The 21,573-nt window shown below is 38.9% G+C and overlaps 1 protein-coding gene across 1 annotated transcript in view; it reads right to left on the bottom strand.

The window, feature by feature from the left end:
• Nucleotides 1–8,041: 8,041 nt before the first annotated feature.
• Caprin2 (caprin family member 2) overlaps nt 8,042–21,573 on the bottom strand; it is a gene marked incomplete at its 5' end in the record, with an annotated part of 45,514 nt that continues 31,982 nt past the window's right edge. Inside the window, 6 exon segments of the mRNA XM_013505958.1 lie at nt 8,042–8,967; nt 10,637–10,700; nt 13,304–13,404; nt 14,259–14,444; nt 15,685–15,853; nt 18,469–18,630. Coding sequence (XP_013361412.1) covers nt 8,399–8,967; nt 10,637–10,700; nt 13,304–13,404; nt 14,259–14,444; nt 15,685–15,853; nt 18,469–18,630 — 1,251 coding nt within the window. The 3' untranslated portion in view covers nt 8,042–8,398.

The raw sequence follows: 21,573 nt of genomic DNA, 5'->3' as shown, positions 1-21,573 counted from the left end.
CAGCTCACTTCCCAGAGACTTCGGTGATAGTGGTGTGATGGAAAGGGAAGCTAAAGATACATTATTAATAAGACAAAGCATATTTGTTTTCAAAGTTTTTTTGCCCCTTCAAAATGTTCCTTCTGGGCTGGGGATATAGCTCAGTGGCATAAGCGCCTGCCTGGCAAGTGCAAGGTCTTGAGTTCGATCCCTAGTACCTAAAAAAAAAAAAAAAAGTTTCTTCATCTCAAGTTTCCCTGAAAATGGACACGTCCCACGCTTTGGCTTCAGAACCTGAGAAACGTAGCTCATGACAAGCTCAATGGAGTTCAACTTCACAAAGTGTAGTTCGCCATAGTGCAGGTGAGTAGTGCACCAAACACAGCACACACGTGTAAGACAGCAGAACATATGGTGACGGCAGCGGCACCAGAGGACTGAGCCCAAAAACAGCACCGCAGAAAACCCTGAGCTGTACTTGGCCTGGGAGAGCCCACTTGGGCTTGACCCTCCTGCTATCGGCCTTCGAGAACCAGTCTCTGAGAGTGCCTGCATCAGCAGGGCCAGTGAGGACTAAGTAAGTTCACAAGCTTTACAGCATCTCATAGATGGTGAGAGAAGTGCCACTACTAGTGAGAGTCGAGTGGGTACTTAAGCTTTGGGATAAAACTCTTCCATGTATTACCTAAGGTTTAATAATTAAAACAAACTGGGTATGCCTGCAATCCCAGCACTCAGGAGGCTGAGGCAGGAGGATCGCCACAAGTTCAACGCCAGCCTGGGCTCCATAGTGAGTTCAAAGCCAGCCTGCACTATACAGCAAGACCCTGTCTCAAAAATAAGTAAATAAAACAAATGCTCACACTCTATCCAGTCCCACTTCATCTTTTACTTTAAATTTAACCAAAAGAGGTATGTACATTTCAAGTTCTATAGTAAGACCCAGACTGAAAAGTAAAATTCTTCCTCTCATCTGCTAATAATCCCCAAAGCTTCTTCCTAAGGCCAACATTATCAAACTCCTTGTATATCCTACCAGGGAAAAAAAATTGAGTAATCAAGTAACATGTTTTTAAATTTTTTCAAAGTGAGATATTGTAGTCTGCTCTGTACCTTTCCATTTTAATTCCCTATTGATGTGCATCTATGGTAACTAATATTATACAAAATACTTTTGTATGGCATTATTTACACGGCATAATTCCAAAACTATTCAATTCTTAGTAATGGAATTTTTGAGTCAAAAGCATGTGTTTTATTTTGATGGTTACTACCAACTTACCTTCCAAAAACATACCAATTTTATTCCCATCTATGGTATGAGTGTCCATCTCACCTGCACTTTACAACTTTATGTTTCTTAGTAATTTCTGTAGGCATGAACTGCCTCACTGCATTCATTTTTTAAAAAATTTCTTCTTACTATAGCAGTCTTTTGTCTTTCAACATTGATAAGTTTTGGGGGATAAATGTGTGTCAAACTGATTTACCCTACATAGCATTTGGGTTTTGCACTCCACTTAGAAAGCTCTTCTTGGGGCTGGGAATTTAGCTCAGCAGCAAAGCGCTTGCCTGGCAAGCACGAGGTCGTGAATTTGATTCCTGGTACTGGAAGAAAAACAAAAAACAAAACAAAACAAAAAAGCTCTTCTGAGGGCTGGGGATTCAGCTCAGCACCACAATGCCTGCCTGGCAAGCGTGAGGTCGTGAGTTTGATGGTAATGGGGTGGCGGGGGGTGCTCTTCTGTACCCCGGTTCACCGGAGTTTCTCCCTCCCTCTGAAAGAACTGGGGCTGCCGTGAAACCCAAAGTCAACGAGTCCCACACCCCAGCACTGAGAGCTCTTAATACACTTTCGGGGCCCCATTTTTCAGTGTGAACAGTCAGCCAACTATCACAAGACTCAGCAAATACAATACAGATAAGAGACAGAACAAATACTAGGAAAGAGACTACATAAGGAATACAACTTGAAAGAAAAAAAACACTGTGTCCTTGAGCAACACAGGCAAGGCAGGGGGCATCATAAGCCCCAACTTAAAATTATACTGCAAAGCTACTGTGAAAGACAGCATGGTACTGACCAAAAAAAAAGAGGTGAAGATCAGTGGAACAGATTAAAAGATGCAGAAACAACTCCAGACATACTCAGCCACCTTATCTTTGACATTGACAAAGGTGCCAAACATCTTTATTGGAAGAAAGAGCCTCTTTAATGAACGGTGCTGGAAAAAACTGGCTTTGCACATGCTGAAGATTAAAACTGGACCCTGCACTAAAGTCAACATAGATCAAGGATCTGAATATTAAAACAGAAACATTAAATCTGCTGAAGGATAGAGTAGGTAGAGCTCTTGACACTGGTGCAGGCAAAGACTTTATGAACAAAACCCCAATCACACAGGAACTATCACAGAGAATCAACAGCTGGGATCTCATCTTATTAAAAAGCTCTTGCACAACAAGAGAAACCACCAACAGAGTAAAAAGACAACTCAGTGTGGGAAGAAATGTTTGCCAGCTGCTCCTCAGACAAAGGATTACTATCGAGAACATATAAAGAACTCAAAAATATCAGAACCCTTCAAATTTAAGACCCAATCCAATAATAGGCATCTGAGATGAATATATACTTCTCAGATGAAGAACTACAAACAGCAATATATGAAAAAATGTTCAACATCACTGGTCATTCGAGAAATGTAAATTAAAACATTGAAATTCCATCTCACTCTAGAAAGAATGGCTATTATCAAGAAATCAATAACATATGCTGGAGGGACTGTAGGGGACTGAGGGACTCCACTTTTGATGGGAGTGTCAAACTGGTATAACCCGTGGAAGTTGTGGAGATTCCTCAAAAAACTAGGACTAGAGATCCTGTTTGACCCAGCTATTCCTCTTCTGGGTATCTTCCCAAAAGAATTAAAAAGTATCATACCACAGGGATATTATGCACACCCATATTTGTAGTGGCACAGTCTGTACTAGCCAAATCTTGGAAGCCTCCCAACGCCCATCAACTGGTGCATGAATAAAGATGTGGGGGCTTTTTATACAATGGAGTACAACTTTGCCATAAAGGATAAGCTTGAGGAGCTGGGGATTTAGCTCAGCAGCACAGCACCTGCCTGGCAAGCGCAAGGTCATGAGTTCGATTCCCGGTACCAGAAAAAACAAAACAAAACAAAACAAAATAATAATAAAAAAAAAAAGGATAAGCTTGAGACATTCCTAGGTAAATGCATGCACCTTGAGACTATACTCTTCAGTGAAATAAATCAGGTATACATGTGTAAACATTGCACTGTTTCTCTAGTGTGAGAAACTGAAAGTATAAGGACCAAAATGTGTATTAGGGAGGCTGGGGATTTAGCTCAGCGGCACAGCACCTACCTGGCAAGCGCAAGGTCATGAGTGTGATTCCCAGTACCGGAAAAAAAAAACAAAAACCAAAAAGAAAAAAAAACACAAAAAAAAAACCAAAATGTATATTAGGTATTGTGAAATAGGAAGAAAATGTTAAAATGGGGAGGAGAACAAAAGAGGGGTAGAGGAGAAGGAAGGAAGGGAAAAGTAAAAAAAATGCAAAGAAAAAAATGGAAACAAAGCTTTTGTAAACAGGGAGGGGACAAGGAGTTGAAGAGAGGCTAGGGGAATAGGGAAAACACAGTCAGGTTATATCATGTACAGGTACAAATTCTCTAGGATGAATGTAATCATTATACATATCTAAAATGTACCAAATCTGATTGGAAAAAAACTGCAGAGCACTTAAAGAAATCACAGACATCAGAAAATGCAAAGACATCCCTTGTTCATGGATTCACAGAACCAGCATTGTCAAAACGGCCATATTACCAAAAGGAATCTGTAGTAATCAATGTAATCCATATTAAAATCCACCAACATTCTTCACAGAACTAGAAAACCATCTTAAAATCATATGGAAACACAAATGACCCAGAATAGCCAAAGCAATCCTAAGCAAAAAGAGCAAGGCTGGAGGAAGCACAATGCCTGCTCTCTAATTATACTAAAAGGCCAGAGTAACAAAAACGGCATGGTTAAAAAAAAAAAAACCCAGCATGGTACTGGCACAAAAACATACAGAGCAATGGAACAGAAAAGAAGACAGAGAAAAGCCATGTACCTACAGCCATCTGATTTTTGACAAAGGACAAGCACACACACTGGAGAAGAAACAGCCTCTTTAGCAAATGCTGCTGGGAAAAATGGATTTCCACAAACAACAGACTGAAAGTAGATCTTTACTTTTTACTCTCAATCAGATCAAAACGTATCAAACACCCTGCTGAAAGACCAGAAACCTTCCAACTGCTAGGAAAAAACAGGGAAAACGCTTCAAGCCACAGGCACAGGTAAAGACTTCCTGAATAGGACTCCAGTAGCACAGGAAATCAAGAATCAAATAATGGGGCGAGGGATTTAGCTCAGCGGCACAGCACCTGCCTGGCCAGCGTGAGGTCCTGAGTTTGATTCCCGGTACCAGAAAAAAAAAAAAAAAAACAACCAAGAATCAACAAATAAGGCTATATAAAATTAAAAACTTCTGCACAGCAAAAGGAACAACTGAGTGAAGGGATGGCTTATAGAACAGGAAAAAAATCTCTGCTAGTTACTCTTCTGATAGAGGATTAATATCCAAAATACATAAAGAACACCAAAAACAAAAACTCAAATCCCAGTTAGTAAATGCGCAAGTGAATTGAACAGAGAATTCTCAAAAGAAACACAAGTGCCCTATATGAAAAAGTGTTCAACATTCCTAGCCATTAAAGAAATGTGAATGTAAATAAACTGAGATTCCACCTCACTCCAGTCCGAATGGCTATCATAAAGAATATAAAACAATTAAAAAAAAAAAAAAAAGGAATTCTGGCAAGGACGACGGGGGAAAAGGAGCTCTTTTCTACTGTTGATGGGACGGTAAACTAATACAACAGCCGTGGGAACCAGCATGGCAATTCCTCAGAAAAGCTAAAGGCAAGTATACCATTTGATCCACACATGTCACTTCCTGGTATCTTCCTGGAAGAATTAGAGACAGTATGCTATAGTGTCACATGCATACCCATCTTTACAGCAGCACAATTCACAATAGCTGAGCTGTGGGAAGAACCCTCAGCAGATGAATGGATAAAGCAAGCATGACATATCAAGAAGAGGGTACCATTCAGTCATACTGAAGAATGAAATCTTGTCATCTGCAGGAAAATGGATGGAACTGGAGACCATCATGTTAAACAAAATAAAGCAGCCTCAGAAAGTTAAAACTTGCATGCTCTTATGTAAAAATCTACACATAAATTAATACAAAACAACGAAAGGACAGGAAATTAGAAAATAGTCTTCTAGTGATAGGGAAAGGAATTAGGGGGAAGGGGGAAGAAAAGCAAAATAACAGGAAGGAAAGTAATCAAAATGATATATGTATATACCATTGTACCATCACAAATCTCATTATTCTGGACTACTAATATGTATTGAATAATAATAACAAATAACTCGGGGGCTGGGGATTTAGCTCAGCAGCAAAGCGCCTGCCTGGCAAGCGCAAGGTCATGAGTTTGGTTCCCGGTACCAGAGAAAAACCAAAAAAAAAAATAAATAACTCCTAAGATAGACGAAGTAACAAGTAGAGGACCTAGAGACAAAAAACTAAAATTTTTCATCAAAATTATTTAGTGTTTGAGGGGTGAGGAGAGAATTCGTACAGAAACACTTTCTGTATGTCAACGATTATTTCACCTTCTGAACTGTACAAAATACCACCCTAATTATGACAATGATCACAAGCGAACATTCGACCATTAAAGCTAGAGTTGAATTTATAAACATAAAATATTAAATCAGTGTGTGATGTCAAAGGATTGTAAAAAGGTAGCTGTTATAGGTTGAGAAAGTTATAAAAAATGGGATAGTTGAGCTAGGAATGTGGAACACGCAATCACAGCTACGTGAGAGTCTGACGCAGGAGGATCCAAATTTGAGGCCAGGGAACTCGGTAGGACTTTCTCTCAGAATTAACATAACAAAACACTTGGTGCTATAGCTCACAGGCAGAAGAACAAGGCCCTGGGTTCAATCCACAGTACAAGTTTTTAAAGGGGAGATTGATAGATAATCAGTAGAGCAGACAAGTAAGCAAACCTCTCAAACTTCCTGCTTTACCTACTTGCATGTACTCACTGAATCATTTTAGAGATATACTCAGTGGCTCACGATTCCTGGACATAGGAAGAAATCATTTAGAAAAGGACTGAGTCATTAACGCATTCCCATTGGCCAGAACCACTGGTGGTACATGCACAACTGTCCCACCGGGAGGCTTCACAACCAGTAGTAAAGTAGCACATTCATGCATGGGACTGTTATGCATGTACCACCAGTGGTTCAAGCCACCCAATAGTGAGACACCAATTATGGCCTCATCATGAATGGTGTTAATGAAGTACAAAACATAATGGCTAGACTTGAGGACGAACTGTTCTTAAACACCACATTTTGCCTTCAATAATTTAATCAAATTACTCCTTTTCAATATACTTTGTGTTCTGGACATAAAAGCCAAGCAATCACTAATTTATTTAAATGAGACACTAATACCCCTAACCCACAAACTATCTACTTACCATGAGCTGAAGTTGTTAAATACTGACCCACATTCAATCCTTTACCCGGCAAGTTAAACATGGTTATAGGGCTTAGCTGCGGAACCCATACCTAGCTCAACTTTTGTACATATAGAACTTTTATACCTTTTTTTTTTTTTTTTTTTTTGAGATAGGGTCTCACTATACACTATGCAGCTGGCCTTGAGCTCACTTTGCAGTCCAGGCTGGCCTGGAACTCCCAACAATCCTTCTGCCTCAGCCTCCCGACTGCTGGGATTACAGGCATGTGCCACCACGCCCGGCCTATACCATTTTCTTGAGACTAGCACCTTAGACTGAGGGGAGCCCCCAAAGTCTCTACCATGTTCAGGCATCTGGTGGATAACAGCACCCTCCAGTCCTTAACAGAACCCTCAAAGCTGCAACAAAACGTCTTTTAGATGATTTCTTCAAGTAACTGAGGCATAAAATAGTTATGAAGTCATTACTGAGGAAGGCATACAGGCTTAAACCACGCAGTATGAGAAGAGTTTATGTCCAGAGGAATGCTACACCCTGGCGGTGCTCACTGTCCTGCACAAGACAGTGTTCCCAATGAGGAAAGACACTGAAGCCTGGGTATCTAAGTAAATGTTATGTGCCAGGCAGTCTTTCAGATAGGTATGTTCTTAGCTGAATTTCATAACCCCCACAACTAGTCTAGACTATTCCCATTTATATGTGGGGAAGCCTGGCATGGTGGCGCACGCCTGTAATCCCAGCACTCAGGAGGCTGAGGCAGGAGGATCGTTGCGAGATGGAGATCAGCCTGGGCTATAAAGTGAGCTCAAGGCCAGCCTGAACTGCAGAGCGAGACCCTGTCTCCAAAAAAAAAAAAAAAAAAGACAAAAAACCAAAAAGAAAATATATGTGGGGAACATCTTTTAAAAAATAACTAAAACAGATCTTAAGGTTACTTAACCAAGATCAGTTTATAAAGTAGCAACTGAGGCTCAACAGCACTGCCTGACCACAAAAACTATATTTTGATAACTTCCTCAATTAAATCAAGGGTACACTAAAAAGCAGAAGTCTTACTGATGGTCAATCGCAGTGTTACCTGTGTGTCGCCTATCGTACCTTGTATTAGTGTACATGCAGTAGGTACCCAACAAGAGCTAACTAAAGGAAGCATATGGCCTGCAAAAAGAAGAACTGCCTCAAGGACAATGTGTGATTTGGCCCCTGGAAAACATCTTGTAATGAATGAGATGCATCAGAGAAAAGTGACCCTAAAAGGAACTGTTACATACAAAACTCTTATTTTAAAGTAATAGCATGAACTGATGAATAAAAAGCTATTCAAGAGTTATCACTAATAAATTCTAAAACTAAAACTCTGGCATCCTACCCCTCAACTAAATGTTCAATCAAATGGGAACAAATAAAGGTGCAGGTAACTTTTTTATTGAGGCACAACAAGGCATTATAACTCGCCTGAACTTGAGGCAGTCAGTTTAGTAAGCTGAACATTAATACAGTAAAGGATTAAGTGCAAACAATATACATTCACAGCTTGACTAGCGAGGCTACATCACAATTTATAAAGTGCCAGATTAGTGCTAATTGTCATTCAGCTTGAAAATTTTCACCTGGGGAGGAAAACAAAACAGTGAGGACTTCCTCCTTCCTCTAGAACGAATACATTTTCCTAAGCCATTGGTCACCAGGTCAAGAACCACTTTTCCTTCAGTCCTACTAATTTGAACACCATCCTTTTACTGTCAATTCTGCACTGACTTTCAATCTTGATAAAGAAGATAGCCTGAAAATGTAGAATATTTCCAACTGCTCCCATAAATTGCTCCCCTGTGCAGACGTAACCATATCTGGTCTCCCTGGAAGAGCTGAAGAACTGCATGATTGCTAGCAGTTTCGTGGTCTGGAGCACCATCGTTGGCATAGGCTGACACCAAGACCTCCTCATTCTTCATGAGGTTGACGTACAGTGGCACATTCACTGCCAGCTTTAGCATGTGGAAAATGAAAACGTAAGTGCCATTCACCGGGCAACTGAATCTACCAAGCTGAAGATCAAACGTCTCTCCCAAGTTGTTCAGAAGAAGATCAAACACAATGGGCTGGTCTAAGGTTCCAGGGGCCAGGTTCGAGGTTCTGGCTGCTGAGAAGGCAACTCGCATCTGCAGAGGCAAGGGATAGACGTGTACTGGCAGTAGGGTGGCTGCGGGATTTGTCACTGGCACATCCACAGGGGTCATGCTGCGGGAGTCTCCTTGGCCAGAGTCAGCACTGTTGAAGGTTTCGTTGTCTCTTTCCGGGCTGCTCACCTGAGAAGAATCACTCCACCCTGCTGTTTTATTAGCAACAGTGAGTTTCTCATAATGAAGCAGTTAGCTTTGAACACAATATTTAACATTAGTCGGCTACTGAAACACAAAGAAACATTTTATAGTAAATTCCAAAACAAAAGCAATAAATGCAATTAAATTAAACTTTTCTAATTTTTCTGATAACAGATTTTGATAATACTATGTAAAGCTAGAAAGGACCTAGGTAATCTTGCCTTATGCTTTTTTTGAAGGTTAAGAAATGTGCCCCATAAAAGTTGGATAACTTACCACAACCAGTTAAGATAAGCAAAAACTAAAATCCAAGTTGGACACTTTTTACTTTATCTCTTAACCATAATTCTCACTCAACTAACTGCTTCTATTCAAAGTAGCTAATATAGAAGGACTCCAGAAAACTTTTATTACCTAAAGAAATTAACTTTCAGAACTACTGGCTAATACTCTTAAGTGAAATAAATTGGACACACACGTGTAAATACCCCATTGTTTCACTGGTATAAGAAACCAAAAGCATAGATAAGAACCAAAATGTATACTATATATTATAAAACAGGAAAAAAATGTTCAAATGGGAGAAGAACAAGGGAGATGGGAGGGCAAAAAGAAAGGAAAAAGTACAGAAAAAATGAGAAAAGAAAAAAAGAACTACTCGCTACTAGTCATTCAAAGATATTTTGATATGGTACCAAGCATCATGATGGACGCTTTGACTGACTGACTGACTGGGGGTTGAGACAGGGTCTTGCTCTGTAATTCAGGCAGGTTTTGAACTCACTATGTAGCCCACACTGCCTTCAAATTCACACCAATCCTCGTCCCTCAGCTTCCTGAGTGCCAGGATTACAGGTGTGCCCCACTACGCCCAGCAAATGCTTATTTCCAAATTAATGCAGCAAACAACGTGAACTGGGTGCGTCACCACGTCTAGCTAAAAAATGTTAATATCTTAAATACAAAACCAAGACATTGTGCAAATGTAATTAAAGGCATTGTGAATATAGGTTACTTTCTCAAAGTGAAAAAAATGTTTTCCTATGACAAAATTAGTTATCTTCATTCATTTTTTATTTTAGTTATACTGAATCTTTAATAGATGGTTTACATTTTTAAAAGTATTAGTAAGTATACTGCTTTTGCTTCAAGTCACTGTGTCTTTTTTTTTTTCAGACAGGGTATTACTATATAGTGCAGGATGGCCTTGAACTAACTCACTATATGGCCCAGGCTGGCCTCAAACTCACAGTGATCCTCCTTCCTCAGCCTCCCAAGTGCTGGGATTACAGGTGTGTGACACCACACCCAGCAAGTCACTGTGTTTTAATCATTGCTTATTTGAATATATCAATGGACTGACCTGAACATACCCATTACCATATTACCATAAAAACCACCACCTTGAAACACCACACGAAACTATATGAAGTCAGCCCAATGAATATATATCTAAGGTCAAATCATGCTCTGGTGTTTTTTAGAAAATACACACTTTAAATTGACACTTGGCTTCCCCAGCCTTCCTAGCAGTCTAATATCTCTTTTAAGTACTATACTCAAAATTAAAAAACCTCAAGATAAATGCTGAAAGCACTGCACTGGGGGGGAGGCTGACAGTGCAGAATGAACTACAAGTATGTTTTGGGTAAATAAACAGCACCTAATACTCCTTACCTCTTGAATTTGCCCGAGGACCACCAGGTGTCCCTCCTCGTTTATAGCACTGCTGGAAATTATCCTAAAATAAACACATGGATATTCACTTTAGTACCAAAAATGCAAAACAATAATTATTACACAGGATTATAGATTGGTAAGTGTGTAAGATTAAAGTCCCCCAGCAGGAGAAGCTCAGTTATTCCCAAATACCTGGAAAAACAAATCAAGGGCAACAGTGGCAATACTGCTTCACGTATTCATTAGCCTGACCAATTCAATATGAAACAGTAAAGCAGGAAGAGAGCACTACCTAAAGTTACACTACTAGCTAACGATGGAAACTCAGAAGTGCAGCACAGCCCTTTGCCTCTTGCTTCAATATAAAAGAACATAATAAAGCGAGAACAAGAACACAGGCTTCTTCATTCTTGTGCAATTTATAAATCAAACTGTGAAGACTAATAAAACTATGATGGGGTGGGGGGTCTTTTTGGGTTTTTGTTTTTGGATAGTGGAACCGAAAAAATTATATTGTGCAAATGCACTCGGTGCCTAAAAATATGACCCAAAATATTAAGAATAAAGGTTGGGGGGCAAGACTTCCAACTGATTCTTAAGTCTAAAGGAGAGCAGTCTCCATGCAATCTATAAAAAAACAGTGCAGGGAGATATGAGTAATAAAATCCCCACTCTAAATTCCCATTCTTCTTCTCAGTAGCAACTGTTAGCATCAACTGCTCTTTTGCTTTGCTTTCCCCTTCCTTCTCTTTCCTTTTTTTCTGGTAGTGGTGATCAAATCTAATGCCTCTGCACTGAGCTATAGTCCCAGATCTTTCATCATCATCATGATCATATTTATTTTTAAGTTTGAGACAAGGTCTAAGTCATTAAGTTGCCCAGGCTGGGTTTGAACTTATAATCCTCTTGTTCAGCCCCCAAAGTAATGAGATTACACGTATGCACCACTACATCAAGCTATTATTTGTTTCCTCAAAGAAATTTAAAGCATAACAAAATACTGCAATACTGTTAAGAACACATAGTTTCATTACTTATGTCTGTATTAATCAATACCTTCTCTTCACACACAGCCCCTGAGGTTCATGTACTAACAGCTGTTGTCTGCATGCCTGATACAGCCTCAGCACTGTGGTGCTAAGCACTTACTTGTATTAGTTCATTAATCCTCACAGTACCTCTTAGAGAAAGACTTACAATCTCTCAGATAGGTGAACAGCTAACAGATAAGTCAACCTCAAACAAATGAGGAACTAGAGTTCAGCAGATTAAAATACATACCCAAAGTCACACAAGGCAAGATAAGTGGTAAAACTAGGGGTCAAAGTCAAGTCACTTAAATTACAAGGTGTTCACTTCTTTTTCATACTGCCTCCATACAGACACTTATCCTGCCTCATACAGCTGTTAGCGCTTCAAGTACAGGTGCTTCAGATTACACCCTAGCCCAGTATGGTACCACACACAGATGCACTTCAGCTTGTGACAGGGCTGCTCTGATAAACCCATCATAAATTGAAAATATCAAGTCAAAATAGATTTAATACATCTAACCTTCCAAACACTGCAACTGAGCAATGCAGTATACTACAGTATGGTGGTTCACCCTCATGCCCACATGGATGACAGGATCACTGCAGAGTATCACATCACATGAAGAGCCCAGAAAAATCAAAATTCAAAATCTGAAGTAAGGTTTCTAATGTATGCATATCACTCTCATACCACCATAAAGTGAAAAAAATCATTAAGTCAAACTAGGACTGGTTTGGGGTCATCTATACACATTCAAAAGCTTGTAAAGCTCCAAATTTGAGAATACACGCAATGAGAGAAAGTTGCCAAGGTTTGTTAAGGTAGAATATCTAGCTGGGCATGGTGGCACATACTTGTAATCCCACCTGATTACAAGGTGGATCACTGCAAGTTTGAGGTCAATCTGTGCTACACGGTGAGTACAAGGCCAGCCTGAACTACACAGTGAGACCCTGTCTCAAAAAATAAAATATAAAAACTAAAGTGGAATGCCTAACATCCTATCAGTCTTTTACTAAAATCTGCTGACTCATTCAAATCAGAATAACCCCCCTAAAAATATTTGTAAAAAAAAACCTTTGATAGCCTAAATAGTTAGGCACACTAAGCTGGCTGAGGGCAATACTGTGGGGAGTGGCTGAGGCTGGAGTAAAGTTAAAGCCATGAGTTAGAGCTAAGAAACACATATTCCAATCTTAGTTCTCTCATTTACTTGTTGAGTGACCTTAGACAAGTTATTTAACTTCTGAACCCCAGTTTCTCTTTTTTTTTTTTTTTTTTTTCTGGTACTGGGAATCGAACTCACAACGTTACGCTTGCCAGGAAGGTGCTGTGCCGCTGAGCTAAATCCCCAGCCCCCCAGTTTCTCTTATAAGGTAGAGAAGTTGATATAAACAATATGTTAATAAAGTCCTTAACAGCTTTTCAATCCTATACTACCAGCATTTGACATTTGTCCTCCTTGAATGACTGGGAAAGCTTCCAACTCAACCCTCCATAGGACTTACTAGTAGTTCTAAACTGAGAGTGCACGTCTACAAAATAAATAATCACTCTTTTATAGTTTAAACACCAGCTTAACATCAATAGCTGTACCTCTATTCACCTATGACAACTATTCTTACTCACCCTTTGGGAATAAGGTGTTCCAGGGTATTCTTTAGCTTGGAACTGCAGCTGGCTATAATTTCCATTAGAAATGGAAGGAGGTCCTCTATAAGTATCAAAACCTATTAAATAAACAACTTACATAAAACAATGGGCAAAAGCATAATAAATGATAGTTCTAGAAGTTAAACTGATTCTATAACGCCATTGTTAGATTTGTACCTTAAGAAAAGCATACTAACATTGCTTCCCCAGTGAAATATGTATTTAGGAAATACGGCTGACTTCACATCAGCCAGGTGTAGAAAGTGACTGCTCCTGGAATGAGACAGGCTGGGTAGGGTGGCAGGGCATAGGGTGGAAGGTCACTGCTTAGGTAGCATTTCTGCTACTACCAAGCAGCGAGCAGAATACATATAATCATAACCAAAACATAAAAGATTATCGCTATTCTAGTCTCAAATTCTCTGTTCTTTCTTGTAGTATAAACTGGTAGACAAATAACTAGAAAAAAGTTTGTCTATTATGACATTTTAACAATTAACAAAAATTATTCAAATATGTAAACCAAAATTCACCCCTTGAATTTGCAAACAAGATGATCCTGTCTTTCTACTTCAGTAAGGCACAGAATTAATATGCTTTTTATGGTTTAAAAGTTAGTTCTGTTATAGGAATACTGAAAAATATTCTATGGATTACTAATAAAGAAATCTCTACTATAGTTCAAGTATCAATGACAAAAGGAGGGGCTGGGGATTTCGCTCAGCGGTGAAGTGCCTGCCTGGCAAGCGCAAGGTCATGAGTTCAATTCCTGGTACCGGAAGAAAAACAAAAAACAAAACAAAACAAAAAAGACAAAAGGAACAAAGTAAGGTAAAAATGGTTGAAGTCAGGGACATTTACAGACAAAACAACAAAACAATTCTGTAAAATTAAAATCAATTCAGGAAAAAAAAGTCAACTCAAACCATACCTTTGTAACCGCCAGGGGACCGATAGGAATTGGTGAGTAACCTCCCGCCACGCGCACAGCCTCGCACAGATCCCCGGCTGGTGACAAATGGCTGAGCAGGTCTAGGAAATACATTCGTCTGTGCTGGGTAAAAGGCAAGGCTACCATTGCTTACTTGAATAGTTCCATCAGGATGGTAATTTGCAGCTTAAGGAAACATTTTAGAGTCCAAAAGTTAAATGGTAAGAAAAGTTCAATACTCTTTATATTCAATAGTCAATAAATACCAAAACCTTTAATATATTGCTCGCTTTAAAAAAAGATTTATACATATGTGTATATTTGAAATAGAATATTATTCTGCCTTATAAAGGAAGGAAATTTTGACACATGCGGTAACACAAATGAACCTTAACACACTATGCTAAGTGAAATAAGGCATTTCTAAAAGGACAAATAAATGATGCAACTTATATAACGCTACACAGAGAAGTCAAATTCAGTCAAAGTGGAATGGTGGTTGCTAGCGTTAAAGAGAGTAGAGGGAACTAGTGTTAAATGGATATAAAGTTTTAGCTGGGAAAGATGAAAAAGTTCTGGAGAAGGTTGCGAACAGTTTGGATATAGTTAATGTCACAGAACTATCTACTTACAAACAGTTCAAATGGTCTTTTATGTTATATATATTTTCTACAATTTTAATAACAGGCTAAATAATCCAGATCTGGAAATCAAAGAAAATGAATCTTAACAGAAATCCTAACTGAGAAGGCAGAATGACAATCGGATCCTTCATGTACATCCTCTGCTCTGTATTTCAACATTACAGGTGAGAGCAGGACACTCAGTTCATGTGCTCAAGCAGAAGTTTTAGAAAACTTAACATGAGGTTAAAATACCAACACTACAAATCTAAATGCTTCTTAAATTAAGACATAAGTACAAAGTTGCCTATTCTTTCATGATTTATAGCAGCATGGAAGATCAAGTCTCTTGTCTCTACATAAAATAAGCATATTACATTGTATCATCAATATTAATAAATGTTTTATATAAGAGAGAAGGCAAAAACTGCCAGATAACCATCTGCAGTAAGGAGTAACAAAATAGTTGCAAAATCTTCACAAAAGCAGCTACCCAGTCTCCTATCAACCTTAATTACTATCTAGAATAATCAAAACAATGAGATTAATAAATACAGTCACAACAAGGTTAAATCGAGGTATCTAAATTCTACCTCTACAAAAGCCAAAATTAAAAGGTCAACGTTATTAAATATGGGGATAGATATCAGGTCCTTCTCAACACTTTGGGAACACGTGAAGAAATAATGCTTACTAGTCAGAGAAGAACTTGGAAGGTGTCAACTACAGATTTACTTTCCATTAAATTTCCATTAAATTAGCTGTTATCTACGTTTTCAAAATATCATATGCAAAGACCTTACCCGTCTCTTGAGATAGGACAGTTTGTTCTACATGTATAGCTGGCAGTTGGCACTGGGGTGGTGTTTGTGTACTTGCTGTAGTAAAACTCTGATTGTAACCAGGCGAATAAGGGGATTCCTTTAATTCTTGTTCTTTCCGTGGAGGCAGCGGTGCGTTAACGTTAAATACCTTGAAAGAGAAGAGAACACTCAGCCATCTGCCAAAGTTCATAAGGAACAGCCAGGGGGAACATCCAGCAAAATTCCACAATATTCTACAACTTCTATTTGATCGGCAGAAGTTCCAAGAGACATTTCTCCAAGAAGATAAATGGCTAGTAAACGTGAAAACAAGCTCAACCTCATTACTCATTCAGAAAATGCACATCCCAATCTCACTAAGATAGCACTTCATACCCATTAGGACAGGTATTCTCAAAAGACAGAAAATACATGGTAGCAAAGACGTGGAGAAACGTCTATCCCCATATTTAATAACGCTGACCTTTTAATTTTGGCTTTTGTAGAGATAGAATTTAGATACCTCGATTTAACCTTGTTGTGACTGTATTTATTAATCTCATTGTTTTGATTATTCTAGATAGTAATTAAGGTTGATAGGAGACTATGTAGCTGCTTTTGTGAAGATTTTGCAACTATTTTGTTACTCCTTTCTGCAGATAGTTATCTGGAAATTTTTGCCTTCTCTCACATAAAACATTTATTAATATTGACGATACAGTGTAAGATGCTTATTTTATGGAGAGACCCCTTTGTGAAAACAGTCTGGCAGCTCATCCAAAGGTTAAATACAAATTACTATACGATATATAGGTTTCACTTCCAGGTACATGCCCAAAATAACTGAAAGCACGGACTTGAAGAGATAGCGTACACAGCAACGTGATTTCTAATAGGTAAAAGGTAGAAACAACCCAAGTATTCATCAACAAATGAACAAACAAAATGAGGTACACATATAAAATGAAACATTATCCACAAGAAATGAACCTGACACATGCTACAATACAGCTGAACCTCAAAAATGTGCTGAATGACACAAACCTTATCAAAAGAGCAAGTACTGCATAATTTCACTTAAATGAGGTACCTAAAGTAGGCAAATTCATAGACAGAAATGGGGGACAGGCTGGGGAGGAAGAGATATCGGGAACTATTTAATGAGCACAGTATTTCTACTTGATATCATGAAAAAGTTCTGAAAATAGTGCAGATGGCTACACAACAGTGTGAACATATTTACTACCAACTGAATCACTCTCTGAGTGGTTAAATGTTGAATTTTATGCCTTGTACGTTTTACCCCAGGAAGAAACAATTCCCTTTGGTTCTCTACAGAAATGATATCGAAAAGTAAACACTACTGGGAAAAGAATTCTTTTTCAAAATTACAAATAAGTGAAATTTATCATTTACTGAATTTTCACCACATGGCAGGAAGTAACCTCACAGACCCTAGGCATCATTTATAAAGGAACATCTCTATTATTCTCTAGCTCCCTGCGCCTGCTCCATTCTTCCAAACAGCACACGGCACCTGATACAGTGTGCGTATATGAGTATTTGTCTCTCTAGCCCTCTCAGCTCCTTAATGATATTCAAGTTTCTTTGTTTTTATTTATGATATGAAAGTTTCTTGAGCATAAAGACTTTCCATTTTTTCATTACTACAACCCCAGTGATTAAAAGCAGTGGCTGGCTTCATAACTGCTTTTTTAACGAATGAATGAGAACCCACTTGAACTGGATAGGCTCCACACAGGCAGGGAAGACAGGGAGGCACGAGCGCAAGGTACATACTGTGACAAGAATATGTGAGCACAGGGGACTCATCTGGCAAGTTATACAGGACTTCAAAAGCCATTCAGTCCGACACACCCTGTAACGTGTAATGGGCCATTCTGTAATGGACCACTGTTCGCTTTTAATGAGGCACACCAAAAAGCCAGTAAATCCAATGTGGAATACTGCACAGAATGGACCATCAAGGAGAGAGAGAGGAAGCAAAGAAATGATATCCGAACTGGCCAAGCGCCACATGAGCCAGCCAGCGACCTCCATGTCTGAGTCCTCAGGCCCGTCTCCCTGCACTGTGCTGCTTCCTAAGCCCTCCAAAGCCCCTGCTGTGGAACAACAGCCCCATTAGGAAAGGCAGTTACTTTTGTGGATCCCCCCACAAAAAGGACTTCTTTATGCTAGTCTACGTTTTGAAAATAAACATAGAAATCTAGCTACAACATTATCTTTTTTATAAAGTTTTAAATTACAATTTGTAGAGGAATACATAATTCAAAGAATCACACAAATATTTGAACAAATCTTCAAGAAGCTGCATAAGATCAAGACCCAACCAAGTATGTGCCCTATATTTCCTAGGGAACTTCTTAGGGCACTATTAGTAATGATCAGTATTATAAAGCTGTTACTAGAAATCAGGTTTCTCACCCACCTGTTCCTCTAGGGAGGGGTTGCTGCCAGGGATTAAATCACCCACACATTTCATTTGCTTACTGTAAGTCCTCAGTTCTGAAAATAGTGCAGATGGCGAACAATGCTCTGGGAAAAAAACCCACTCAAAATTCTCGGGGCTCTAGCCTCTAGGTTTGTACTCCTCTGTTACCACCAATATTTCCACTGGACAAATGTAAATTCTACCAGCCTCGATATGTAAGAGTAATACAAAAGGCAAACTTGTCACAAAGTACTAATAACAGATGCAAGAGAAACAATGATTCTTAAGTGGAATAATGAACTGCAATCATCATTCCCACCTTCCATACTCACTGTCTGCATGGCTTGAAAGGGTGCTGTGTTAATGGTCATTGAACTACTGCTTGCAGGAGGCGACTGGAAGCCCTGTTCAGAGCCCTTTGACATGGGAGGACTTGAAGAAGCTAGTGAGGACTTCCCTAGCTTCACCAGTGGCTTGCTTGGAGGAACTGCTGCCTGAGGAGGAGAAATGCAGCATCAGCAATCACCTGCCATGTAACAGACGGTTAACTTACACTAAACCCCACACTGGCACAAGTCAGCAAGTTCTTTAGGGTGACACTGGACACAGGAATGCAAGAGAATAGCTTTTGCTTACAATTTCCAATGTCAACTGCTGAGGATGCACACTAGTATTTGCTGTGCACAGCTTGCTGACTAAGTGAAAGAGTTACGAAAAATCAGTCTAACAAATGAGGAGCTGAACTTTTTATGTGCACTGAGGTTTTTTTCAAACACTGGAAAGTGATTTCCCAGTTAAGAATCCAGTAATATTCCAATTCATACAGTGGAATTGGGTTAAGAAAAATCTTGGGTTAGTTCTTTAGAAAGTGTTCATTTTTCTCTATTTTAAAGACTTACTTTTCTCTGCTTTAAAGACTTATTAGTATATTTCTAAATCAGCAAAGAAAGAAAACTCACATTTACCTAATTTAATTAATACTTATCTAAGAGAACAGACAAGGTTTGACATAACAGATCATAATGCCAAGGGCTTCAAAAGATCTCATAAACCAATCCCAATCAAAATATGAAGCAGACAACTATGGTAACAATTACTTACTATTTTTGAAAATGAGAAAACAAATTATCTCAATTTAGACCAAGGAGCACCATAAAAATTATTATTTACGTTGACAGTTTTCTTACATCCTATAAAGAAGGATATATCCTCTATATATAATAGTTCAGCCCAAAATCAAACCTAATAGTTGCCAACTTGCATCCCAAAATTCATCTCAAGGATTTGCTCAATAACAAAAATTGTTAACTTAAAACTCAAAACCTAAAAAAAGATCAGTGCTAACATCAATACTATAAAAATTATCTTTCAATTGTACAAATATGAGATTTTTTTAAGTATTCCTTCATTGTAAACGTGAGAAACTTCACCTAATACTATGTGAAACTTTTCACGTTTTATATTAAAAATTGACATTTATTGCAGCAGATAAGGCAATACACTAATAAATCTATTTTTATAGCAAAACTATAAGAAAGTTACCTATGTAAGTTCCACAACCAAATATCTATAGAAAGTAGTGCACTAATAAATATAAATGTTATATCATTCAATTATCATGCTTGTTATTCATAAGATAAGCTGGTTCTTCTATTCTTTGAAACAGAGATCAAGACAATTGGTCTTTTATGACCTCAGGAGTCTCTGAGGTCATAAACTCTGTTTCAGATCCCAAAGAAGCCTGATCAGTAGAAACCAAGCTAGCATTTGAGCTACAAGTAACTGGAGAAGCAGCAGCCTAAACGCGGGAAGATGTAAAATATCGTGAAAGGCACATTTTGTTCACTTTGCATTTCTTGGGCCCTAGGCTTCCTAATGTTCTTCTTACTAGCATTCATTAGCGTCAAGCATTTCACAGTGAGCCTGCTCGGTACATACAATTATCCCTATCTTGTTGTCAACTACACAAAGGAAGATCAACTTGCCCGGAATCACACTAAAACTAAGTGTAAGAACAAAGTCTCAAACCCAGTAGTCTGCTACACTGCCGCTCTGGACTAGGGCACAAACTACCACTCTTACCCCACCTTCACCTGCCCAGACTCAGCCCCGGAAGCACAGCCAGGCTTCCAATGCGGCATCAACAGCAGGCACAGCTCTGCAAGGTCATCACAACTCCACTTCCACTCCACGACCCTTGTTGTTCCAAGAATGAACAGAAGGACATACCCTACCGAAAAGTGCCTGCCACCAAAATTCTAGTGAAAACTTAAAAGCTGGGAGAATGTACAAAACAAAAATTGAGAGCAAGCCCAGCAGACACTAAGGCTGTGAGGACGTGCCCCGCGAAGCACTCAGAGCAGCTGGGAAGGAAAGCTGTGGTACCACAGGCACTAACATATCACACGCAACGAAAGCTCCAGCAACAGCCGTCTAAGGTGACTATGACCCCAACCTTTTTATCTAAGTACTTCTGTGCGGTTTCCAGAGGCTCAAGCCGTATAATAGGTGAACTAAAACTAAAGTAGTAACCAAACAGCAGAGAAGCTACATACTCACAACCTTCTCAAGGGGCCTTCATGATACACTACTGCTTCAAAAGAAGAATGAGGACCAAACTTAAGAAAGAGCTTATGGGAGGAGAAATTTGAATTATTTCAGAACTTTTTGTATAGCTAAACAGGCGTAACTTTGATTCAACCAAAAATTTACAACTACTGTGAGATTGGAATGTTTCTAAAACTATGCCCTTCTTCTGGCTTCTCATTTAACCTGAGATATGTGCAAAAAATAAACGGCACTGGGTGCTAAATTAGAGTTCTTTGGGCCACTTGATACTTGAGCTCTACTAGACTTAAGTTTTACTTAAAAGGTCACTTTGAGGGGCTGGCGTGTAGCTTAGTGGAAAAGTCTCCTTAACATATGCAAGGCCTAGGGTTTGATTCTCAGCACCACAAAAAAAAAAAAATCTTAGTAACCAAAGAAGATAAAAACACATTATTTATATTTGTATTCATTTTCTAAATGAAACCCAACAGCTAGAGGAGATAAAATGGAACTTCTCTAGTGAAACAGTGCTAGAGCGAGGACACAGCAGAGCCCCACTGACACCCTACCAAATACCACTTACGACACTGCACCAGTGCTTATCCAACTACACATAAACCACTCTAACAGCAGCAGTTCTTGCTCTTTACACCAGATAAAGCAGTTGATCATTAGTGAATAAACATGGTATCTAAGACCAGTGGTTCCAAATATGGACAAACAGCTTCATCCAGGGAGCTTATTAAAAATATGACTCCTAAAAAAATAAAATTAAATTAAAAAATGAATCCTTAGAACAGGACTAAGTGCTGCTCTGGTAAGTCTAGGGTAATACCTATAAATACACATTTTTACTAACGTTATCAAGAAATTTTGATGCAGGCATCCTA

This window comes from Chinchilla lanigera, unplaced genomic scaffold (genome assembly GCF_000276665.1).
Source record: "Chinchilla lanigera isolate Chin_1 unplaced genomic scaffold, ChiLan1.0 scaffold00104, whole genome shotgun sequence".
NCBI classification, from domain to species: domain Eukaryota; kingdom Metazoa; phylum Chordata; class Mammalia; order Rodentia; family Chinchillidae; genus Chinchilla; species Chinchilla lanigera.
The sequence above is the reverse complement of the archived record's forward strand: the minus strand, read 5'-3'. Positions and strand labels throughout refer to the sequence as shown.